At 49.1% G+C, this 23,574-nt stretch overlaps 10 protein-coding genes across 10 annotated transcripts; 5 read left to right on the top strand and 5 right to left on the bottom strand.

Moving 5' to 3' along the window:
* Window positions 1-1,058: 1,058 nt before the first annotated feature.
* On the bottom strand, window positions 1,059-2,617 carry N7457_003412 (tellurite-resistance/dicarboxylate transporter family protein; the record flags this gene model as incomplete). Its single annotated transcript, XM_057174457.1, has 3 exons — window positions 1,059-1,416; window positions 1,470-2,196; window positions 2,245-2,617. The coding sequence occupies 3 exons, from the start codon at window positions 2,615-2,617 to the stop codon at window positions 1,059-1,061; spliced, it is 1,458 nt and encodes a 485-aa protein (XP_057034608.1).
* A 1,196-nt stretch (window positions 2,618-3,813) lies between these two features.
* N7457_003411 (SDR family oxidoreductase) lies at window positions 3,814-4,989 on the top strand (the record flags this gene model as incomplete). The annotated part of the gene is made up of 6 exons (XM_057174456.1): window positions 3,814-3,857; window positions 3,912-4,136; window positions 4,188-4,195; window positions 4,257-4,408; window positions 4,465-4,559; window positions 4,620-4,989. 6 exons carry the CDS (start codon window positions 3,814-3,816, stop codon window positions 4,987-4,989), a joined length of 894 nt encoding a protein of 297 aa, XP_057034607.1.
* A 360-nt stretch (window positions 4,990-5,349) lies between these two features.
* On the top strand, window positions 5,350-7,135 carry N7457_003410 (succinate--CoA ligase (GDP-forming) subunit beta; the record flags this gene model as incomplete). Its single annotated transcript, XM_057174455.1, has 8 exons — window positions 5,350-5,403; window positions 5,481-5,564; window positions 5,634-5,706; window positions 5,766-5,865; window positions 5,930-6,475; window positions 6,532-6,578; window positions 6,632-6,924; window positions 7,001-7,135. 8 exons carry the CDS (start codon window positions 5,350-5,352, stop codon window positions 7,133-7,135), a joined length of 1,332 nt encoding a protein of 443 aa, XP_057034606.1.
* Window positions 7,136-7,868: 733 nt separating this feature from the next.
* N7457_003409 (F-box domain protein) lies at window positions 7,869-9,563 on the top strand (the record flags this gene model as incomplete). The annotated part of the gene is made up of 4 exons (XM_057174454.1): window positions 7,869-7,939; window positions 7,996-8,161; window positions 8,215-8,609; window positions 8,687-9,563. 4 exons carry the CDS (start codon window positions 7,869-7,871, stop codon window positions 9,561-9,563), a joined length of 1,509 nt encoding a protein of 502 aa, XP_057034605.1.
* A 1,337-nt stretch (window positions 9,564-10,900) lies between these two features.
* Window positions 10,901-12,865, top strand: N7457_003408 (heat shock factor family protein; the record flags this gene model as incomplete). Its single annotated transcript, XM_057174453.1, has 7 exons — window positions 10,901-10,964; window positions 11,006-11,204; window positions 11,258-11,356; window positions 11,404-11,492; window positions 11,541-11,884; window positions 11,940-12,009; window positions 12,060-12,865. 7 exons carry the CDS (start codon window positions 10,901-10,903, stop codon window positions 12,863-12,865), a joined length of 1,671 nt encoding a protein of 556 aa, XP_057034604.1.
* An 842-nt stretch (window positions 12,866-13,707) lies between these two features.
* On the bottom strand, window positions 13,708-14,419 carry N7457_003407 (DUF3245 domain-containing protein; the record flags this gene model as incomplete). The annotated part of the gene is made up of 2 exons (XM_057174452.1): window positions 13,708-14,140; window positions 14,238-14,419. The coding sequence occupies 2 exons, from the start codon at window positions 14,417-14,419 to the stop codon at window positions 13,708-13,710; spliced, it is 615 nt and encodes a 204-aa protein (XP_057034603.1).
* A 521-nt stretch (window positions 14,420-14,940) lies between these two features.
* N7457_003406 (cytochrome P450) lies at window positions 14,941-16,674 on the bottom strand (the record flags this gene model as incomplete). Its single annotated transcript, XM_057174451.1, has 4 exons — window positions 14,941-15,100; window positions 15,181-15,347; window positions 15,409-16,518; window positions 16,585-16,674. The coding sequence occupies 4 exons, from the start codon at window positions 16,672-16,674 to the stop codon at window positions 14,941-14,943; spliced, it is 1,527 nt and encodes a 508-aa protein (XP_057034602.1).
* A 1,810-nt stretch (window positions 16,675-18,484) lies between these two features.
* N7457_003405 (oxidoreductase-like domain-containing protein) lies at window positions 18,485-19,300 on the bottom strand (the record flags this gene model as incomplete). Its single annotated transcript, XM_057174450.1, has 1 exon — window positions 18,485-19,300. The coding sequence occupies one exon, from the start codon at window positions 19,298-19,300 to the stop codon at window positions 18,485-18,487; it is 816 nt and encodes a 271-aa protein (XP_057034601.1).
* Window positions 19,301-19,446: 146 nt separating this feature from the next.
* On the top strand, window positions 19,447-21,349 carry N7457_003404 (uncharacterized protein; the record flags this gene model as incomplete). The annotated part of the gene is made up of 2 exons (XM_057174449.1): window positions 19,447-20,360; window positions 20,410-21,349. 2 exons carry the CDS (start codon window positions 19,447-19,449, stop codon window positions 21,347-21,349), a joined length of 1,854 nt encoding a protein of 617 aa, XP_057034600.1.
* A 612-nt stretch (window positions 21,350-21,961) lies between these two features.
* N7457_003403 (60S ribosomal protein eL13) lies at window positions 21,962-23,166 on the bottom strand (the record flags this gene model as incomplete). The annotated part of the gene is made up of 4 exons (XM_057174448.1): window positions 21,962-22,396; window positions 22,474-22,632; window positions 22,760-22,806; window positions 23,079-23,166. 4 exons carry the CDS (start codon window positions 23,164-23,166, stop codon window positions 21,962-21,964), a joined length of 729 nt encoding a protein of 242 aa, XP_057034599.1.
* Window positions 23,167-23,574: the final 408 nt, after the last annotated feature.

Here is a 23,574-nt window from a genome sequence, read left to right as displayed (position 1 = left end):
GTTTAGATCTTGTTTGGCCTATATAACTTGGCAGGCCTATCATAGAAGCCAAGCTAGACTAGACTTTCAGATATAGTACTATCTTTCCGAGTCACTTTATCCTTATGGTTGTAACTCCAGCTATAGCCTATCACCATGAACGCTGTTGGCTTCGAGGTATGTACCTATGGAGTGAGTGGTTTGTTCTTTCACTTGTTTCATTTACCTCCTTCTGATTTACTAACGATAAATAGGTGGTTATTCTCATCAAGTCTATCATATAATTGAATATCATTTATTAAATTCATGAATGTTTTCCGACGTTTTTGGTTTGAATTGAATATCGGATGTAGCCTAGAAGCAGGCACATCATATTCCAAAGAACTAACACATCTTTCATCAAATGGGCCTGTGGTTTAGGGGTATAATACCCGCTTCGCACTACGGTGACTAGCTCACTAAGTGACTTGCGGGGGGTCCCGGGTTCAATTCCCGGCGGGTCCATTTCTTTTTGCTTTTTCTTTTTTCGGTCTTGGTTTCTGTCACTAGTTTTTTGGTCTTTGCGTCGACAATATATTATTCGTTTTTATTGTTAAAATATTTGCCGGTCATAAATTATCTATGTGTTGAATCGCAACAAGACTCTGGGGCTTAATACTGGTTGTTATATTCCATGCGAAATATATATATGCATGTCAGGCGCTTATAGCGTGAATACATAAGCCATATAGTCGCAAAAATGAAGTATCATGTCATGAAAATCGAGTGAAATCAATCTAAATTATAAGGATACAAAATATGTCATACCTAAGTAATTGCCATACTAATTAATCACATCCATTATGGTAGTCTCCACCCCAAGCGATCGATCATGACCACAAGTGGTGGAGTTGTTGATACATAGAGCAAGCTTGGAAGGCATATCAAGCCCTACCCGACCAATGAACACAATAAAACCAACTAGAGCCTATGAAAACCGGGAATATCAGACACCTTAGTACAAAGGCTGCAACGAAACAAACAGGGAGAAGAGTCGCCACAAAGAAATGCACTGCAGACACCGAAATGAGACCGTACAGCTATACAGGGCTAGGACTGTTGCGAGCCCCGGCCCCAGTGGGTTTTACCCGAATTATCTCAAATCCACCCTCGTCTCTGTCCTCACCCTTCTGAGGCCACAAGATCTGCCGAATCAGAATGGCCCGAACCATCATATAGCACACAAAAAAGTACATCAACAGCAGTGGCAAAATCGCCGCACACCCAACAATATTAATAGGCTTACAAGAGAACGCCTTACCAATAGCGAAAGTAGCAGTGATCAAGGCAGTGTTAGGAAAAATGAACGAAAACCAGGTCATCGAGAAGTCCATGCGCCCATGTCCAATCGCCGACCAGTGGGCAGCACTCGCGATAATAAAGAAGAAGATTGCCAACCTAGAGAAGAATTAGCAAAGTAGACAGAGAACACCAAGGAAATTTAAACATACCCCCATAGCCAAAGACACGAAAAATCAGCGACAATGTTCAACACCTCGGCAGCCAGCGGCCCATTGCCCATGAAATCCGCCGGAAATGACCTCTTCGCTCCGGCAGCCATGTTCACCAACCCCGCGACCGTGAAGCCGCTAGGTCCAACTGAGACGAACATACCGGGACGGAGATTTTCCTTCGGCAGTTTCTGCGTCATCAACCTGTAGATGAACGCCGAGTATACCATCAACGAAACCAAGAATCCAACTCCCTGGATAGTCATGCCGCCAATGATAACGGGCAGGGACTGTGACGGTTCTAGTTTTGCACTGAGAATACCAGCATAGGGACCAATAATGAGCATCGGATACGCAGGGAAGATCCAGATTGGAGTCATCTGCGCAATAGTGAATGTCTGCGTTGACCACAGAAGAAGGTAGATGCCCGCCGAGAACATCACAGCGAGAGCGGCATCGATCCAGAATAGAATGCAGACTGCCCGCATCAGCCACGGGCCGGTATTTTCAGGCCCATATTGCGATATGTTGATCAAGATTGTGCCGAAAGATACTATAGATGCGGGCACGAAGAGTGATTCCGTGGGATGCAAGAAAGATGCTTTGAATGTGTAAGGATAGTAATAGAATCGAACCAACAGAAGTGCCCAGATAATGAGGTATAGAGCAATATTTATCAGAAAAACGACGATTCCAATCGTATCCAAACCCCTGAACCGAAATGGAACTGTGTTCTGTTAACACCATTTACTTGTATAGATTTGACCACACATACCTTGATAGAAGACATTAGCCAATCCGCCCGTGGCCATCGTCAGCGTGAAATACGCCCAGGTAACATGTCGAATACGCTTTTTCCAGCTCAGCTCGCCAGACACCGTACGCTTGAGCCCAAACAGGCCCAGCCCGTTATGTCCTCGGCATGTACCGGCTTCCTTGTCCGGCTTCGTATTCTCGGTTGCCCGAGACGAGGCCCTCTGCAGTACGGCTTCCAGAGCAGATGAATGAGCCTCGAGCACCCCACCACTGGAACTCTCTTCTACACCGAGAACCGAGAGCGCCCGCTCGGCATCTTCGATGGTTGGCGTTCGATATCCATCTTCGCCGGGACTGCGCAAGTGCCGGGGTAACTCAAGTTCAGTGGCCATCGTCCGTCTCTGTGGGCCGACTCAAGCGCGGGCAAGACTTGATGTAATTGATATATACAAGCGTGGATAGCCCGGGCCTCCCCGTCTCATCCGGGTTTTGTTCAGCGCCTGCTTTCGGATGATGGCATGGGCGATAGTAGAGGCGATATCATGCAAAAGTTAGGATCCTAGCACAGAAATGATCAAGAATTTTCCCCTCTGGGATTTTGATCAAAGTCCTTCTATTGAATAGCAGCTGATGGAAATATCCTGCAGAGAATGATAGACGCGTCGTTGGGATCGAGGATCGACGGTCATTAGTGTGGAGACCGAAGGCGAGAGTCTACTTGCAGTGGCAGGCTCTTGGCCTGACGAGGGCAAATATAATGACCCACAATCCGATCTCTCATTAGATACAGATTTCGGGCTTCCATGCATGGATGGCGATAAAATCTCATCCGGGGCACGGAGACCCCGGGATTATGACTGTTCGGTACAGCGGGGGCGATGTCATTCGTCGAGTTTACTTTTCGGCAATCGGCACGCATCCGGCGCTTCCACTCGTCTCATTTTTATTTCAAGCTATCAATTTAGGATGACTGTTTGGATAGTGTTGTGCCCTTGGAATAGCTTCGTGGCTGGCGTTGTCTTTCGTCTTGTTCGGTTGTTATATCGGACCGGACCAACGGAACTTATATCATACGGCTACACGGGAGAAAAAGATTTTCACTGAGTATTACCGGGGAAAACAGCATATTATGGGTGATTAGGAAGATGAAGAGTCAATATTGAACGATCCAGAATTATATATATAGTGTTATGATGGTGATATCACGGAGCGGCATGGGTGTATACCGTGCAGCAGATGGACGACCTTCAACGTTGTTCCCACATTGCGAGCAGATCCACCAAGTGGATATGGGGGATATTAGATATCTCTTTATATTCTTGGCAGCCGTCAGTTCTGACTCTATCTTAAAGTCGATCCAAAGTTATATCACGTCTCCGAGCCACTATTGATACTATACGTCCCAAATAGGCAGTAGGGCTTAGGGCTAGGTACCTGTTCCTGTGAAACGGGAGAGCCGAGGCACGTATGTTTGGTGTCCACCTGATGTAGATGTACGTTATACATGACTACAATCTGACTACAACCCCTTATTCAATTAGAACGAAGTTCTTACTGACCCTGCAACTCGTTCATACTTACACTGGACATGTCGGGAGTGACAGACACTCGCAGATCGGTGCTCATCACGGGGTAAGTGTCGAGTAACTTGCGACAGATACAAACACGTGTTGACATGTCTTATAGATGCTCACCTGGTGGCATCGGCAACTCCCTCGCGCGCGAGTTCAACCGACAGGGACTACGGGTGCTGGCCACAGCTCGTGATGCAGCGACTATCTCTGATCTGGCCGAGCTCGGAATCGAAACACTGAGTTTGACTGTTGATGACCCGGAGAATGTGAAGCTGTGCTTTGCAGAGGTTGAAAAGAGACTTGGAGAGAGAGGTCTTGATTATCTCGTTAATAATGCGTGGGTACTCTCCAAGGCTTTATTTACCCACGTGTGGCTAATATAAAACAGTGGCCGCAGTACGTATCTTGATTCGCATGGCTTCGACAAAATATGGGAATCTGATACTGATCGTCGCAGATTACACTGTTCCTGCGATGGAAACAGAACTCGCCGAGGTTCGCCAAACGTTTGAAACCAATTTTTTCGCAGTTATCACCATGTGCCAGACTTTCCTTCCCTTGCTCATCAAGGCGAAGGGCACTATTGTGCAGATTGGTTCCATCGCCGGGGTAAGTTTGGGATAGCGGCATTTTTTGACATCCCGTCGAGAACTAATAACTATTAGATTATCCCATATGTGTTTGGTTCTGTCTACAATGCCTCCAAAGCAGCTCTGCACTCATTTAGTGATACGCTTCGGGTGGAGCTGGCTCCATTCGGGTATGTTTGACCCGCCCCGCACATTCCGAGTTTTTATATGTTTTTTCTGACGACGAGCAGCGTCCATGTCACGACTATTGTTACCGGGGGTGTTCAATCGCGCATTGCGCGTACCGATCGTACCCTGAAACCGGGTTCTCTGTATTCCCCGATTGAGGATGAGTATCTTCGCCGAGTGAAGCACAGCCAGCACAACGCGATGCCACATGCGACCTATGCCCGCAGTGTCGTTTCGCAGGTGCTGTACGGATCAGCTCCATGGCGCTGGTTGTGGCCATGGGCTCGTGGTCGCAAGGCTTGGATTTGGGAGGGCCATGCGAGCTGGTTGATTTGGGCCCTGTCGGGTGGCTGGGCATGGTCGGGGCTGTTTGGTCGGCTCATGACTAAAATGTTCAAACTATGGAAGATCAAAAATGCCTCGGCCAAATAAGGGGGGAAATCCCAGTCCTTTCAGCGCCTTTTGGAAGGCCAAATAATGTAGTCATAAATAGCAAAGAATCGGCAAAAAAGCCACACGAAATTAAGCCGAAAATCAAGAGCATAGCCCGGTGCTAAAACAAATGTCAAGTACCGACTTCAGCAGCCAGCTTCCGTGATATTTCGCGCTGGCCCCCGAAACCATGCTGAGTCAGGTCAGGGCCGGCAGCTGGTTGGCTACAGCACCCGATTCTACCTCCACGCAATGTTGTCCCCGAGAAAAAGAAAGCTGTTCTCCCCAAAACCATCCAAACGGGCTTCATACATCCGCCCTTCATACATCTCCTTCTTTCTTCCTACATCCTAATACATCATGTTCAAGCTTGCTCGCGGTAGACCCGTTGCGGCGGCTTTCAAGGCTGCGACAGTGTGTAATACCCGAAGTTCAATCGGGCCGCGGTTGATATGAATGGAATGAAGCTGACTTTGGATTTTGAAATATAGCAACCTGCTGTCCAGAGCCGACTCGCTGTGCAGAAGCGCAACCTTTCCATTCACGAATACCTCTCCGCAAGACTCCTCAAGTCGGTTCGTGCGCCCGGTTCCCCTTCAATGGCCCCCAAAACAGGGACTCAACATAGCTGATCAACAAAATAGTACGGTGTCGGTGTCCCCAAGGGCGAGGTCGCCAACAATGCCGAAGAGGCTGAGGCGATCGCCAAGTCCATCGGTAATTATATTCTACCAATTCTCCCCTTTTGAATGCGATTGCTGAACATTACATGCCAGGTGGTGGTGATCTTGTTATCAAGGCCCAGGTTCTCGCCGGTGGCCGTGGTAAGGGTCAGTTCGACAATGGTCTCAAGGGTGGTGTCCGCGTTATTTACTCGTGAGTTTCAACCACAAAATAGCTAAGCCATTGATGGCAGTGAAGCTAATTGGTATCTATACAGTCCTACCGAGGCCAAGATGTTCGCCGGCCAGATGATCGGCCACAAGCTCGTTACCAAGCAGACTGGCGCTGCCGGTCGTATCTGTAACTCAGTCTACATTTGCGAGCGCAAGTTCGCCCGTCGTGAATTCTATCTCGCTGTCCTTCTGGACCGTACCACTCGTGGCCCCGTCATTGTCTCATCCTCACAGGGTGGTATGGATATCGAGGCTGTTGCCAAGGAGAACCCCGAGGCCATCACCACCACCCCCATTGATATCCACGTCGGTGTGACTGACGAGATCGCCCGCACCATCGCCATTGACCTTGGCTTCTCCGAGCAGTGCATTGAGGAGGCCAAGTCCACCATCCAGAACCTCTACAAGTGCTTCATGGAGCGTGATGCTACCCAGCTCGAGATCAACCCCCTGTCTGAGACCTCCGACCACCAGGTCCTCGCCATGGATGCCAAGCTTGGCTTCGATGACAACGCCGAGTTCCGTCAGAAGGAGGCCTTCTCGTGGCGCGATGTTACCCAGGAGGATGCCGATGAGGTCAAGGCCGCTGAGTAAGTTGCCTTGCTGGAAACGAACAAAGGAAGGTGGTTACTGACTTATTTTCCAGGCACGGTCTTAACTTCATTAAGCTCGATGGTGACATTGGCTGCCTCGGTAAGAATATCTTTGATATTTCACCATACGACAATGCTAATCCCTGTTTTTAGTCAACGGTGCTGGTCTCGCCATGGCCACCATGGATATCATCAAGCTTAACGGCGGTTCCCCCGCTAACTTCCTCGATGTCGGCGGTGGTGCTACCCCCGCTGCCATCAAGAGCGCTTTCGAGCTCATCACCAGCGACCCCAAGGTTTCTGCCGTCTTCGTTAACATTTTCGGTGGTATCGTCCGCTGTGACGCCATCGCCCAGGGTTTGATCAACGTCGTCCAGGAGATGAACCTGCGCACTCCCATCATTGCCCGTCTCCAGGGTACCAACATGGAGCAGGCCCACAAGCTGGTATGATCTCATTCCCTCTTTCTTACATCCGATTCTTTTTTTTTTGGGTTGAAACTAATCCAACCCCGCTTTCTAGATCAACGATTCCGGTCTTAAGATCTTCTCCATTGAGGACCTCCAGACCGCCGCTGAGAAGTCCGTCCAGTTCTCCAAGGTCGTCAAGATGGCCCGCGAGATCGACGTCGGTGTCGAGTTCACCCTCGGTATCTAAAGGGTGTAATATGTAATAACCCTTGATTATAATGATAGAGAGAGAAGGGTGGGGAGCATTTTCATTTGCCTTTTTACGTGGGGCTAGCGAACCGAACTGAACCGCCGCAGTGACTTAGAGATAATCTCTGTAATGCTTTTGCGCCTGTTCCTGTGTCATTTATGTTTCTTTTGTCCCTGCATTCTTGCGTGTTTCTACGACCTAGATCAGTTTCCTAATCGGGGATGTGTGTGAGAGTGGACATATGAATTCTGAACTCTCGTTCTGTGTGTGGTTGTGGATATCTTCCATTTGTATGTAGTGTACTTGATTGCTTTCAAGCGGACATAATAGTGGGTTGGATCTGTGTGGTGTTTCTATATAGCCAGGAGGTATAGTACAACACAATTCACTGTGTATGAGTGGCTGTACGGAGTACGATAGTCCTGGTTGCGCATTTCAATTGACCTATTACCCCTCGGCGAAGAAGAATACAAGGAATTATTGCATGTTGAGACTAAGGAGTTGAGCCTCAAAAGTATTTGCCCCTCGTCTCATTCTCCCCCGCGCAGAAAGGGTCAAATACTTTTGCCCTCAACACTTGATTGACTACACTTAATTCTACGTGGACCTCGCTGCTCATCTCGCTGTTCGCCTCGTTTCGGAATTTCTCCATAACCCTTCACATCATCCAACGTTCTCCGACAACAATCGATTCCTCCATATCTCTTTCATCCAGATTGTCTGATCGAACATGGCCCTATCTCCGGAAGATCTCGTGAACGGCTTCCGGACGATCAACGACAATGGAAGCCGTCGAGCAGTGTATGTGTCCACGCCCCACAGTCAACACATATTGATTTAGGCCCTAATTTAGACAGTCTTCACGAAATTATGAGTAGTCTGAGTTTCGGCGAGAAAAGGGAAGTGAAAAGCTGGGCCAAATCGTTGAAATTCCAATGCGATGTGTTTGCCAAGTTGCCTGTCGAACTGGCAGCTCTGTTGGCGCAGTATTTTAACTTATCTGACATTTTTGTCCTTCGAAGAGTATGCTACCCTCTGTCTGCTCACTTATGATGTCTATTGATACGTCTGTAAAGGTCTCCAAACGGTGGCATGACTTGCTCACTTCCACAACTGTTCTGGGAGCTGCCATCAGAAATCGAGTTGGGAAGGATGTCGTCAAGTCCCCATCCTCCCTTGTCGTTCTTGAAGTGCTGATTAAAAAAATAATTCGAGCGGAAAGAGGGATGCCTGCCGTTGTGGCTCTGTTTCCTCAAGATTTGCCGCCGTACTTGTGGGAGGATATAAACAGAGATGCCATAAATTATTGCAAAGGAGTATGCGCATGGATTGAAGGATCCACCGAGAGAACGTCGATTTTTCTTGTGCATCTCAAAAACGGGAGCAGCTGCAAGTTCACAACAGAAAATCGAGAGAGATTGACCCATATCAACGTCTCGGACACCTTAGTCTCGGCGACTTCAATTCAAGGGTATGTATCCCGAAAAGAAAGGAAGAGAGAGAGAGAGAAAATCCCTTGTGTAATGCAATTCTAATTTGACACAAAAGGTACTGCCATGTCTGGAAAATTCTCACGGGGGAACACAAATGCTTCCGTATCCCGAGAGTGGATTTTCTCGAGTGTGTTTCCTGTGGACCTAAGGTTCTACTGAGCTATAGGGACACCATAGTGCACTTCAACTTTGACACCGGGATAACTCATTCGGTCAATACTGGGCCGACTATCATTTCCGTGTCAGCACATCCAGTGAAAGATGAATTTTCCGTTATTTGCATCCGCAGAAAACACCGGTCCGAGGGCTTTACCGATGGTCACTCGCTAGAGTGGGAGGAGCAAGACCTGCGAAGCAAAAGATATTCAATTCGCGACAACGAGTTTGTTTGTATCTGGGAGCAAACCCACGAGCTTCCTCTCAAGACCGACAACGGATGGTGGCTGGGCACAGGTCCATGGGGCGAGAGAGCGCACAGAGAGAGTCTGTATCCTGGCCAAAGTGCAGCTGTGATGAATGGTGGTGGCCCTGACAAACCTTCGCTTTCCCTCGTACTTGAGGACGATGGCCAGATCACTGTGCATTTCCTCCTCAGTGCGAAAGAACTCATGGGCCGTCTCACCAACTTGGATTATTCAGACCAGGGTTCGCGTTTGATCTATTGCGCCGCGACTGAAGACGCCAGCAGTGGATATAGATTATACATTGGCTCCGAACACTCGGATTCCTCACCTATCTGCCCCGATAACAAGGCGTTTCGTTTCCGAACCAATTTTGAGCTAGAGTTGCCGGACTGTCCCGACTGTATCGGAACTGTGGGGGATGAAGACTTTATCATATTTTACTCTGAGGTTGGCGAGACTGTGGTATGGAGTTTTGATGAGACATGGGTTCCTTCTGGGATCCCCGGTATCAGGGCTGTAAGTCGATGATCACATCTGGGTATACCAGGAGCTAAGCAGTCGAATTGGATCCATTGAGCATTGTGGAGACTGAGCGCGGTGTACTGCCCTTCTCATAGAACTCAATGAAAGCACATGCCCTCTCTGTCTTTGGATAAAGAGACTGACGACTGTAGTAAGACAACATCTCGAACAAGCCCTCTTATTTAGGAGGTGTGTAGTACTCGCATGTACATACCCGGGGGCTAGATCCTATATCGAACCTGCCATCTCCGGGCAGGATCTATAAAACAAGAGGGAAACGGCTAGGTACTTTCAAGCCCTCCCGATGTGTGGCCAACGGACTGTCACAATTCCCGAGTTGGAAAAATGGAGCGTTTCCGATGTTCCAGCAGGCGTGGATCAGGGATTTAGGCTCCGCAGTGGAAATCTCTTGCGCGAGATTAAATACTCGAAAGGTATGAGGTATTATTAGTTATTACCTAAGACTTCTGCAGCTGACGAGCGACATGGGTATAATGCATGCATGCGGCCAAGGGAGAATCAAGGTCAAAGGATCTCTCATCCATGTGGCTCCTCTGTATGGAGGACAGTATCCGGCGAAGCTACAAAGAACATACAGAACGTTCAGAACATACAGAGCATACAGAACATACAGAACATGTTGCAGTGGTTCGGGCTGTTTTTGGGCCGACTGTGAGCTAGTGGTTTTTTTGGAGTTAATGATCAGCTATTATTAGTGGTAATAGCCATTGTGCCATATCCATATACATGTAGCCCTCTAGAACACACATAGTGCGCCCTACTAAGTACACTAGCCTCATGTCCTGGTCCAGCACAATCTTCATAATTCTCGAATCCAAAGTAAAGGTCTCTACGATTTTGTTTTTTTTTGTTTTTTTCTGCTTTGGCGTCCATGGCTTTTAAATTGGCAGGATTCAGGCCAATAGGAAGCAGAAGTCCGATAGGCAATTAAAGGTGCTTTTATGGCCTATGCCCCCTATTCTCCACCAGATGATTTGATCTTTCATCCCTGTCGTGTATAACTTCAATGTTCCTCTTCTCACATTCTGCAGATCCGATTGTCACGCATTTCCGGCCCCCTTCCCCGCAGCCTCAACCTTCTTAACCTTCCAGGCACTTCGAGACTCTCATTTTTTTTCTTTCTTTTTTTCTCCCCCTTTGCTTCCAAAATAAACCTGAACCTCGCCCTTCGCGCGATGATAGAAGGATCAACTATTGGGTGTTGATCTCCGAACCCTTCCCACGTTCTTCGGCACGAGCGTCAACGGTCCATCGCGTCCACCCCTCACGATCCCGTCGCATCCACCCCATCGAATTTGCTGCCAATATACCCCTCCTGCGACATGAGCCGTCTCGCCGACCCTCCTTCTTCGAGAATCACTTTCGCCGGGGTCCCAGATGCCCCCGGTAGGACACGAAACATTCCTGTTCTTTCCTCGTCGGGTCAGCATTCGAGCGCGATGGATATCACCCTCCGCCCACGGGCGCACCCCGTGGAAGTCCTGACGGCGACCGAATGGCTGGAATCACCAATGGCGCTGAATCAGGAAACAATGCTTTGAATGCCCCCAACCCTGCTATTGGTGCCGCAGCCGCAGCCCAGCAGCCAAAAGTTGTTCAGACTGCTTTTATCCACAAACTTTACAAGTATGTGTGGCCCGCTGCCTTGCGTTTGCCTTAAGCTTACCCCGTTCGCACAGTATGCTCGAAGATCCCGGCATTCAGCACCTCATTTCTTGGTCTGGTACCAATGATAGCTTTGTTATGTCGCCTACATCAGAATTCTCCAAAGTCCTAGCGTGCGTGTCATTCTCTCTGCCAATGAGATCGCCTCTGACCTTCGCAGATCATATTTCAAGCACACAAATATTTCCTCGTTTGTCCGGCAGTTGAATATGTATGGGTTTCACAAAGGTAAGCGTTCTGTGTGCGAGTGTGAGTTTTTACTGTGCCATTTCTGACTTTTTTTTTTTTCGTGGCTAGTGAGCGACGTATTTCACACCGGATCCCCAGACTCTGCCCTGTGGGAGTTTAAACATGGCAATGGAAACTTCAAGAGAGGCGATCTAGCTGGTCTTAGAGAGATCAAGCGCCGTGCCTCACGACACGCTCTGATCCACCGCGACTCATTCCCTGGCCACAAGGCCCCTGTTTCGCAGCCTGGAACACCGGCCGAACCGGTACCCGATGCGACCGAAGCTAGGTTCATGAACATTGAGCACACCCTATTCGATATGCATGCTCGTCTATCTCGGGCGGAAGAGGGTAATATGGCATTGAGTTTGAGGTGCCAGGCCATGACCGAAGGCATGACAAAGTGCTACCAAGTATGTCCACCATCTAATACATGTGTGGGGTGTGCTGGTGCTAATTCTATTCCAGTGGACACATTCCATTTCGCGATTTCTTCAAGCTGTTGTACCCGATAGAGAGAGCCCTCTACATCGCGATGGTATGTCAATGCCTGCCGCTTCATCCATGGTCACACTGACAGCCCCCCAGTCTCGAACATGCAAAGAGAAGTTGAGAAACATATCGAAATGATTCGGACCCTTGAAACCCCCCAAGAGAGTCTCATGCCTCCACGGCAACCATACTTTGCCAACATGACTGAAGCCGGTCCACCTTTGTCTCCGCGCCAAATGCCACAGGACGATGGCCGTCGACAATCCATGATGGATCATACATCCAGACCTAACAGCATGATCCGGCCGCCCGTCCCTCCACACCTTTCAGTATCCCCTCGCCGTTACGGATCCATTGGTGGTGCCAATTCCGCCTCAGCATACGCTCGACCACAGCCTCCTGTTGCGCCGCCCCCACAGCAACCAATGCCGCACCCTCTCTCTATCTCCACCTCCCCGGGGCCTAGCCTAGCTCGCCGTCACACGTCTGCGGATATCCGACAACATGGCTGGTCCCCCTCGGCAGGCTCGCCTTACCCTCCTGGCAATCCCCCTAGTGGCCCTTGGCCTTCATCGCCAGGGCACCGAACTCCGGTTTCCAGTGACCAACAAGTGCGGGATGTCCTCGCCCAATACGAAATGGGTGCTCCCCGCCGCCTACAAGAACAATCCCGCCATGCCACTCCACCCACTGCCGAACCTTCACCATCCCTGCTTGGTGTCGATAACGGCTGGACGCTTGGGGGCTCAAGGTTCCCTCACGGATCTTCGTTGCCCGCCACTCGTCGCTCAAGCATGGCCAGCAATGTGCATTCACTACTCAATCCTGCTGATACCGCTGAAAGGCCCGATGAGGACCAGCAGGCGATGGTAGAAGATCGTAAGCGAAAACGATTGGAATAAATCACTTATATTGGAGATTTTGGGTGTGTATCTCTTTTATCTGTCACACTACATTTTTTTTTGTCTCATCATCATATCCTCATACCTCTGACAGGCAATACCCTTCTTCTTCTCGTTCCACTTCTTTCTTCCTCTCCTTCTATTTTGACCTGCATATGTACCATTGGCTAGGGCCAGTGGCATATCTTCAATGATCTGAAGAATGTCCACAGCCCTGATCACTTTTTAATCGCACCTGTAGATGTCCTCTCTCCCTTTTCCATCTTTTCCATCTTTGTTCCATCTCTTTTTTTTGGATATTTAATTCTGGCGAAGGGGCGCCAACACCGGTGTCTGGCCCGACAAGGCTCCGGATTTCATACTTCGTTCACACACAGCATATTATATATACCCTTGGGTTGGGCGGAGCAAAAAAAATCATTGAATCTTGTGGCACCTAGAGCAAGGGATTGGAATTGAATTGTATTTTATATTTGCAGTTTGATTATATCAATTGAAATGATGTTTTTCTCTGCAGACTGTTGGATCTTGGTCTCTTGAATGGAGTGAGACAGTATGGCAACCTGTCGGAGTTGCCTTTGGAGTGGTCTTCCCTGCTTGTGTCTGGCTATGGATTGCGCTGCTGTCTGCGAGATGACAGGAAGGGCGCAGCGGTCGAGCCCGCTCTGGCCGACAACGGGTTGATCCAACAGCCATTCGGATCGCATATGGCGCATCCAGAGCGACCAACCTCCAGACCACCATCCTTCCAAGAACACAGCCCAGAGCCTAGATCAAAGGCCCGCGCAAGGCTGGTATAGCGCACGAAGATTGAATCGAACCTAGCATATTCCCCAAGGGCTTCACCTCTTCTTTCTCTTCTTCGCACGCTCCGCCAGGAGTTCATCCAGATAGCTCGTCGCCTTCTTCCTCCCTTTAGATCGCGCCGCCGGAGCCGGCACATCCTCACTCTCCCCGCCCTTATCATCCCCAGCAGCGGCAGCAGCCGCCGCCGCCGCAGGATGCACAGCGCCACCCTTCCTCTTGTTCTTCTGTCGAGCAAGCATAGCCATCCGACCATCCTCTTCATCATCATCCTCGACATCCTTAGCATCATTCAAAGCAGGCGCAGCCCGAACAGCCGCCGCCGCCGCCTTCTCCTCAGCCTTAGCCTTCATAACGCGATCATAGTTCTTTCCAAGAAGCTGTTTGCGCAGTTTATCATTCGAGTCCAGCTCTGTGCGCTTCCAGCTTCCGTCGGGTTCTTTCTGGGGGAGGGGGGCTCCGATGCCGAGTCTGTGAGTATCCGGTTTAATTAGTGTAGTTCTTTTTGTTTCGTAGCAATATTTCCCCAAATAACGAGTATAGAGGGGTATAAAAACACCCGACTTACCTCTCTGGCACCGCGGTGAAAACCTCGTCTTCTTCTTTTTGGAGCTCTTCGTCGGTTTTGACGTTCGCTAGCTCATCGGCTGTCTGTTGCGGTAGCCATGAGGCTACGAGTCTTTGGCTGCGGGAGAGGGCGACGTTGGCTCGGTTGAGGATTACGTCGGACTCGGCTTTTGAGAGCGACATTTTGTTTTTCTGTCCTCGCGATTGAGGATTTGGGGGATCTGAGTCGATGGGTGAATGCTGATCTGCGGTGCCCTTTTTTTTCTGCCGATATGCTACAGGCGGTGAATGGGATCTATACAATGGGTTGGAGATTGATGTAAGGGTGTTCGTGTTGTTGTTGGGGATAGATGAGAAAGGATGTTGCTGTAAGTAGCTTGATTTAATATGAAATGGTGACTAGATACTTTTTAATCTTAATGGAATGGTTCAGATGTTAGGTTCACTTGTCCAATGCGCCAGATACTTGGAGGCATCAACACCGTTTATCGTGGGGGTTTTTTTCAGTAGTATTTTGCTAAGTCGACATGCTTCAATTGTTTCGTTTGTCCAATTTTGACAAAATAATGATAGACTTCAGGTTAAACAAAGCCGGTTCCCGATTTCTTGGTGGTTCGATGCGCTCGAAAGCCACTCGTATAGATTTCAATTTGATATCCTCAGTATAAAAATCCCATATCAACAAAGATAGTCACATCATGTCATTAAGAATGATTTCTCAACTCCAATCTCACCATCAATTCTGGTTTGTCCCATAGAACATAACAGTTGTGATCCATCCAGTCTAGTTCAGGCTGATCCAATTCCATGTCGAAGTTGTAGATCATGCGAGTGAGAATCATGCGCATCTCGACATATGCCAGGCTAGATTCATGATAGAGAGATATGTCAGTCATACTAACCTCGAATACATGATAGGAAATATAGACAGATTGAGAACTTACTTGCGTCCAATGCAGTTCCTAGGACCGAAGCTGAAAGGCTGCATTGCGGTCTTATTGTCATTCGCAAAGCGGGGATCATCCAGATGGCGCTCTGGGATAAACTGCTCTGGATCAGTGAAGTTGGTAGATGAGTGACTAGCAGCGTAGTGGGGGACGGAAACGACTGTCTAGAAAAAAAAGGATTAGTATATCGCTGGGCAGACCATTGAGAGTGAGCTCTACACATACTCCTCCCGGTACCCAGTGTCCAGCAATCATGTCACCTTGAGCATCTACAACGCGAGGAAGCCCTGCTGCAACGGGAGGGTACATCCGAAGGGTCTCTGTGAGAACGGCGAGACAATACTGCAGTTTATTGCAGGACTCCAAGTTGATCTCTTCTTCGCTTGTGAACATCGACCTGATCTCGTCCTGGAGTTTTCGCAGAACGCGCGGATTTCTCAGAAGATAATATGTTGCGCCAGAAAGCAGAGTGGCAGTCGTTTCCGAGCCGGCGATGATCAGTGTGCTACCGTTGGAATTCATCTCTGGGATGCTGAAGCCCTTCTCTGTATTTTGATGCTTCAAGATATTGCCAAAGAAATCCGGTCTTTCATTAGTCTTGCTAATTCGAGTTTCAACCTTTTGCCGAGTCAAGGCTAAGTGTCTGTTCACGCGGGCGGTGATATGCTTAGGCGTAATATATGGGAGGATGTATTCGGATCCTGGGAGGCGGCGAGACACATTTGCATAAACAGCCCATTTGAGAGCGCTGAAGATAATGGATACCCATTCATGGTAATCCGAGTTCTTGAGACAGTCGAATGGTTCACCGAAAGCCAAGTCACCGATGATATCAAAAGTCGTGAAGTTATACCAGGCGACCATGTTGAGGGCCTTTGAGCCATTTGCAATGTTTTCACGCAGCCGCTGCATTAGAAGATCAACATGCCTTTTGATGATGGGCTCTTGACCACGCAGTGAGTTATCGGAAAACGCGTGCGACAATAGACGTCGAAAACGGGAATGGTCGGCATCGTTGGAGAGAATGATACCGGGAGCTTGTCCAGGGAGTGGTGCGTAGAATATATTGTCTTTGGCCTTCTGGCCATGGCCGATACGAGTGCCATAGATTTTCTTCCAGGCTTCGCCGTCTATGAACGAGAGTTCATCGGGGGCAATGCGAACTACATCGCCGTACTGGTCATGCAGTAGTTTCGTCTTCTGTGGGAAGCGACCACCCAAGATCAGGCGCATATACGGTAGACGAGAAGCTGCCATGGATTTTGGGCCGGGGTATTTGGCAAGCGGATGGAAGTAAACATTATAGACTAGGTGGCCGATGAGGTAGAGAGGGATCTATATGAAGGCGTGACCTTAGTCGAAACCCTATTAACACAACCTGATGGAGAAGACTGTACTTACGAGCATTAAGCTCAGCTTCAACAAAGTAAGGGCTATATGAGCAAGGCCTTGCACGCTTTGAAGCGCTGTAAATACGGGAATAACGGCCATGATTGAGGCTATTCAGCATGAATACTGGGAAGGTTCGAAGCCCCAACTTCCCACATTTTGAGCTATATATACCTCTTTCCCCCGCCTGGTAGTCTCACAAGTGTGACATGAGAAATAATGCCTCGCAGACTGTTCATAAGAATGATTTATGAATCGAAATATCAACCTGCACGGCATCTTTCCGGGTCAAGGGGTCCTTGTGCTTGGTTCTTGTCCTACTGCCCAGTCTTGATCCGAATACAATATATATAGAAAGCGTTATTTGGCCTTTGACCGGGAGCAATTATCTTGCTTCCTATAGTGTAAGTACTGTATTCAAATCTAGATGTTTGTATAGACATGAACTGGACACTTTTCACGAGAACCAAGGCTCACAGATCAGGTACAAGACATGCTAGTGAACATTTGACATATAGATAATGGAGATGTAGATCCGCATGGAACTAGGAATAGAAATGGTTGGCTTCTGAGAAGTTACCCAACGTGTGGTATGGCATTGACTTGTAAAAAGTGTCCAATCTCTCTGATCACTGGGAACCAAGTCCAGAATTTCAGCTTTCAAAACTTACTGCTTTGAGTCCATAAATCCCTTGCGACTGTTAATGCCGTTCTCATACACCGTAAATGCAGCTTGAATTGGAATCTGGCGTCCAAAATGACCATACATAGTCCAGTTCTGCATACACAGCGTATACAGTGATCGTCCAATTTGCGGGAATCAGCGAGAACTACCAGCAAAGAGGAATTAATATTTCTATTGAATATACACACCTGTAGAACAAGGTCTTGTTCTCAATATGATCGGATGAGGATCAAGACTCGTGAGGATGCCCTAGTGATTTCCCTAGAAGCCGAAGGAGCCTTAACAGGGGATTTACAGCCAATGAACGGATTGATATGGAGTTGACGAGGGAACAATATACTCTCTGGCAAATAAGCGGCTTCCGTATCTGTGAATGAATAGGTACTCCTGCTTTCGAATTGAGATCAAAATCCGTCTGAGGACTCGCATATACTTTAGAGTATCAGCAACGGTTTACGAAGGTGTAACTCAGGGGCTAGTTTGAATTGAAATCGAATTGGTTGAATATGTCCAACCCTGGACGGCTCTTGACACTGCTCATTACTGCACTGTAGATCATGGTCTCGAATTGAAGCTATTCATACCATATACATCTCGAGAAGAGAAGAAGACATCTGTAAAATATGACTATTAAAAGGACATTGTAAGCCCGCAAACGCGGCCCACTATATGAAAGGCTTCATTTTGCCTCCTTTCCAAGGTTGGACCTAGGTACCTTGAATAGGCATTTATTAAGGTCTCAGTCATAGTAACTCAGGTATTCTAGTTTTTTGCCATCCCAAATTCTGGTATATTCAGCCAATAAATTCGATTTCAATTGTGACCGACTACGGAGCATTATACACCTTCGTAACGGTTGCTAGCTGATACATTTGGGGTTCCGAATAATTGCCAGCAATGACTGGACCCTGTTTTCATAACTTGGGATAGGATCCAAGGGGAACATGCATATGTTTCATCTTCGGATTACCTGCACGAGTGATCCATAGATAAGTCTACTTAGTGAATGCTTTCAGATAGACCACACCGATCGAAATTCCTTGAATGAGGAATTGGTCCTCTCTTAAACGATATGAAACATCGTCGTGGCATCGTTTGTAGTGCATATGTACAAGTCTATCTATATACCACATATGTCTGATGCTTTTTAGACACTACCTTCCCAATTTGTGCCAATGTAGTATAACACAGGGTATAAAAATCAACATGCGTGAGAAAATCCAAACCTCACGCTGTAGCCTCCTTCTGCTGCTTGACTCGCAACCTTTTCTCCGTTTTCATGAACTCGCGAATACCAACGGGAACATTGGCAAAGAGTTCATCGTCTTGGCTCGGCAGAGTCCAATTTGCCTCGCTGCCGCCGCCATCATCATCCATGCTTCCACTAGCCGAGCGGACTTCCGCTCGAGGCTCCGTGCGCATGTCCTTCGTTCCCTTCTCAGGACCACCCTTGGCTTTCGCCGTGGTGACCCGGGATGCCCATTCTTCCATCTCATCGCGGAAGTCATCCCAGACACAGTGTACACAGCCGCTCATGCAGCAATTGTCTGGTTCTTCGGGTTGCGGAGGGATGGGGACTCCGTTTATAGTCTTCCATGTTGACTCTGGAGGGGCTTCACCAGGGTTATACCTCGAAACTCGACCTGGGCCGGCAAGACGGGTGCCGAATACAATCGCCATTTTTTCTTGGGGTGATTGGGGTTCAACGGCAGATGCCGGCGTCACACTGGCCTCGGGCCGAACGGGTGTCGGTCGCGACGTCGGCGCACCATCTTGGTAGGGCGAGCTTGATTTCAGAATCAATGAATAGTATCCGGAGAGAGGGTGGGCTTGGAAATGGTCCGTAATTTCTTCCACAGAGACTGGGGCATCAGAGGCGTCGGATCGATCGGACTGGCTGTGTCCGTTCATGCGCCGGGGTGTCGGAACCAGTGCATATTGGCGATAAGAGGGAAATGAAGAATTTTTTGGAACGGTAAAAGTACGAAGTTGGGATCCAGACCTCCGCAGCGAGTGTCTTATACTCCCCGAGAGACACTCCATGATATGCGCTGGAGAAAGACGATCTTGGAAGCTCTGCAGAGGTTCTTCAATGACGAGGGGAGATTATGTCATAGTGCAAACTGAGCAAACGCGATTGTTTATCTTCATCATGTGCGCGCCAGATGCGATGAACAACCCACGCGACAATGGATTCCCCGGCAAAAAGACGAAAAACTAGCGAGGCTGCAGACCTCTCTGTGGTGCCAGAGCTTCCTCGAAATGACCAACATCGGCCAAGACGGCCCTCCTTCCAGTCTCCAACCAGGGCCAGTCTGGCACGATCACATCCCGACAAATTAGATCGCGCGCTCAGCCGATCTCCCGCCCGACGGCCAGCAAACAAAGGCAGTGAACAGCAAGATGCTCGAAAACTTGGACTTCGTGATCGCAAAGCGCTGCGACCATCGCTCAATGCCGCGGCCAGTCCTCTCATTCGACCTCGAGGCTCCGAGGGGCCAGGTAGTTCTCCCAACAGGCGCCCGAGTGGCATCCAAGCGTTCTCGAAACCACCGCGCAGGATTTCCAAAAGGATTCTCCCGGGAGACCTAGTCTTCGGGTCCCCAATGCCACAGCCACAGCAATCCGAATCGAATACCCCCGAGGGTCAATTGGCATTGGAATTGGGCAGCGCTACAAGAGAAACAGACATGGACATGGGACCTGACGCCAGTTTCATGGATGGGGATGTATTAGAGCCCGATCTTCCACCTACGCCGACACAATTGGGGTTAGAAAAGGCCCCAGATCGATCCAGAGCGATGCAGAGCAGTAGTCCGAGTATGCGACAGGAGAAACGAGCAAAACGACGAACTGCCAATGCATTGCTCGAAAGCCCACTGAAGGCAGTGAACTTCCAATCCCCGCCATCGGAAGATTTGGAGGTGCCTTCAAACCTGGGTGGACTTTCAGCGACCGTCCAACAGAAACGCCATGCGCGCGAGAAAAGTGCCGCGGATCTGCGACGGCTGAAAAAGGAAGTTGAAGAATTGGAAACATGGGCAAAGAAGATCGAGTCTAGCCCTGACTTGGAACCCGAAACCAAAGGACTCGATAAATTTTTGTAAGTCCAAGAATCCAATATTGGGTCGAACATGACTGACAGTCTCTAGATCTTTACTCACATCGGGAGAGGCAAATCGGACGAGTGTCTCAATCCCTCAAAAGGCAACTAAACCAATATCATCCCTCCTCGCCACTTTACTCCCATTCTCCGCCAATATTCCTCGTCCAAAGCGCCAGACATCATCGCTACCAACAAATCCATTCGCCCTGCAAGAATCGTCTCAGTCACTGCCATATCTGACAGCATTCGCACCATTGGCTCTCAAAACCCGTACAACACGATCCTCACGTAAAGAGGGACTATCAGAAACACATACGCTTACATTTTCCCCTCCATCCCCATTTCCAGCAAGTCTATATAATGTGACTGTTGTCTATGAGACAGACCCTGAAACCCAATCTTTGACCTCCCTATCAGTGCCCACTGGCATCGACAGCAAGAAAAGAAAAATCCCCGAGCCTCTCCGCCGATGGATCGATACTCGATTAGAGAACCCACTCCTCAAGCTCGACGTGGCTACACTTTGCTGGGGAATCAATCGATACTGGGAATCCGCGATCGCCCGCGCCCAATTGTGGGCTCACATCGACTACAAATACGGGCCTCGCGCTTCGCAGAGCGAAAAGGATCCCATGCCGGAAAGCAAGAACGGCACTATCACACTTTCTGAACTACGAAGCTTAGTCCCGCATCTGGATCGGAGCACGATGGTCATCAAACCCACGTCTTCAGGCTCCAGCCTTCGAGTGCTTTTGTCAAATACCCTGGTTATGGATGAATGGACTGGGGAGCCTCAATTGCGGCCTGAGGTTAGCGTGTCGATTCCTGGATCAGATAAGAAGGTTGATCAGGAGACGAAGAAGCTCTTCTATGCCTTGTTGCGTGAGGATGGCGCTTCGATCATGAGAGGCGTGGAGGGTGGGATTCATGTTGATGCGGTGGTAAGGGCGACTGAAGGTGCCCTTGGTGCCTTGTTTGGTGTTTGATGGTTGGATGCGAGTGTCAGCGTAGGTGGTGTAATTATTTTGCATTTGACGTAGATCTTTGAAGATACCCCAGCAGAGCCTCATACTGCAAGTTTAATGAATTTTCCCCTAAGGGGTGTTGCCCAGAGATATTGGTTTCCTGTGGTCCAGAACGACTTGGCTATCTATGAACCTTGCATGCTTATATGTGATTGAGAGAATTTCATTGTAAAGACTTTTTTGTCGATCCCATTTAACTAATACTCCTTGCGCAGAAATCTTCTTGCATCCAGATCCACAGCGGAGCTACAGAGTATTCAGTGAAATGAACTACTACGAAAAGGTTCCACCCAGCTTGTCTTGACTGGAAGCTTGGGACAGAGTATTCGGACTACCAGCTTGACAGCCGCAAGCACGGATTGTGCAGGCGTGAAGCCACGATTGAGAAGATTGAGCGGTTTTGAATTTCGAGAGATCTTCCGAGTTCTTTCTTTTAGAGACAAAAAGGAGTAAAAGTTTGGGAGGGAGAGAGGGAATCAAGGAAGAGGCGCAACGCCATGCCACAGTACACTAATCCCCGATTCGAAAACCGACCCGATCATCATCATCAGCACGAGCAGGGAATTAACACATTTATTTCTTGGCATTGGCCTCATCCTCAGCCTTGACACGGGCACGCTTCTCGCGCATGCCGCGGTAGCGGGCCTCAGCGCGGGCGTCACGGAGACGGCGGTAAGCAGCCTCCTCACCCTTGGGGAGGGAGTCGCGCTTGACCTCGGTAACGGCCTCGGCGGCGGTGGGGTTGGTGATGGGGAAGGTGGCCTCAACACGGGTGGCAATGCCGTCACGCTTGCCCTCAGCGACGGTGGCCTTGACGGCCTTGACTTCCTCAGCGGAGGAGTCGAGCTTCTTGAACTGACCGCTCTTGCGGGGGAAGAGGATCAGGCGGGCCTTGTAGTCCTGGAGACGGGCGACATTGGCAACCAGGGACTCCTTGGAGTAGTTGGTGCGACGGTGGTCAACGGAGATACCGACGGTAGGAGCAAGCTTCTTGGGGATACCAGCTTCCTGTAAGGCGAAAAGAAATCGAATCAGTACGTTGTTCTTCCACGGTGCCTCCACACTTCTTCTGCGGCTCAATTTACCTTCAGCTCAGCGAGGGTGAAACCACGACCGGCACGGACACGGCGGTTGTACTTGATGGTGGGGCATCGGACAACGGGACGCAGCTTGTCCACGGGACGAGGGGCAACAGCGGCCGCCTTGGCGATGCGGGCCTCACGACGACGGTGCTTCCGGCCGGGCTGTACAATTGATGTTAGTCGGCCAAATTCATATCCTGCGCAAAATTTTTCTCCCTCGATTTCAAGTCGGTTGCAATATCGTTCGGGATAAAACTTCGCTGGTCGGGGGGATGTTGGAAAGTCGTACCTGGTCGAAATGCACACGCACACGACGCTGCCAATCCTTGCGGAAGTCTAATCAAGAATTCGTCAATCACCAGTCCTTTAAATCTGATTCCCCAAATCTTCTGTCGTGTTGAGGCGATCACATAGAGGTGCAAAGCGACGGGTCACTCACGGTTCTTCTGAATCTGGTTGTTGTGCTTGATCGCCTATATATCCCACACACAATCGGTCAGTCAACCATTCTTTCGTTCTTTTCGAGGCGAATTTCGATCCGTCGATTTCTTTCAATCACACAAGTCGAATTCTCCATTGTATCTTCCTAGCAGGAATAGGGAACGCACCATGGTGACGGATGGGGATCGAGCCGGGTGGTGGTCGTCGAGGGTTGCTGGTCAGATCCTCCTTCACGGCAGAAAATGAAGTTCCCATTTTTCGTGTGGCCGCCCGCTGACTGGCACACCGCCTCGCTTAGCGAGCCCTAACTAAGCCGGATGCGGTAATCTGCCAGAGTTATTTTTTATTTTTTGTTCTTTTATTTTATGTTGGTCGGCTGTGATATCAAACATGGAAGTGCTTAATGAGTCCATATTAAAAATATCCGATGGATTCGATTGGTCCTACAAATACACTTCATATATTGCTTTCAATGTTGTATTTCGTTATTGGTCTGTGAAGACTCTATTCCTATTGTACATGATTGTACCCCCATCCCGATTTCATATCCCAGGCTGCCATCTATAGCTGCAAGATGGCCTGTTGGCTCCAAATCTGTGCTGATTTCAACCCAAGTCCAAAGGGACTGATAGGCGCAAAATAGACACTGAGCCATAATTCCCA

The sequence above is a fragment of the Penicillium paradoxum genome (assembly GCF_028828445.1).
Source record: "Penicillium paradoxum strain IBT 22861 chromosome Unknown utg000003l_segment0_segment0, whole genome shotgun sequence".
In the NCBI taxonomy this organism is placed as follows: Eukaryota; Fungi; Ascomycota; class Eurotiomycetes; order Eurotiales; family Aspergillaceae; genus Penicillium; species Penicillium paradoxum.
This window is presented reverse-complemented; position numbering and strand designations above follow the sequence as displayed.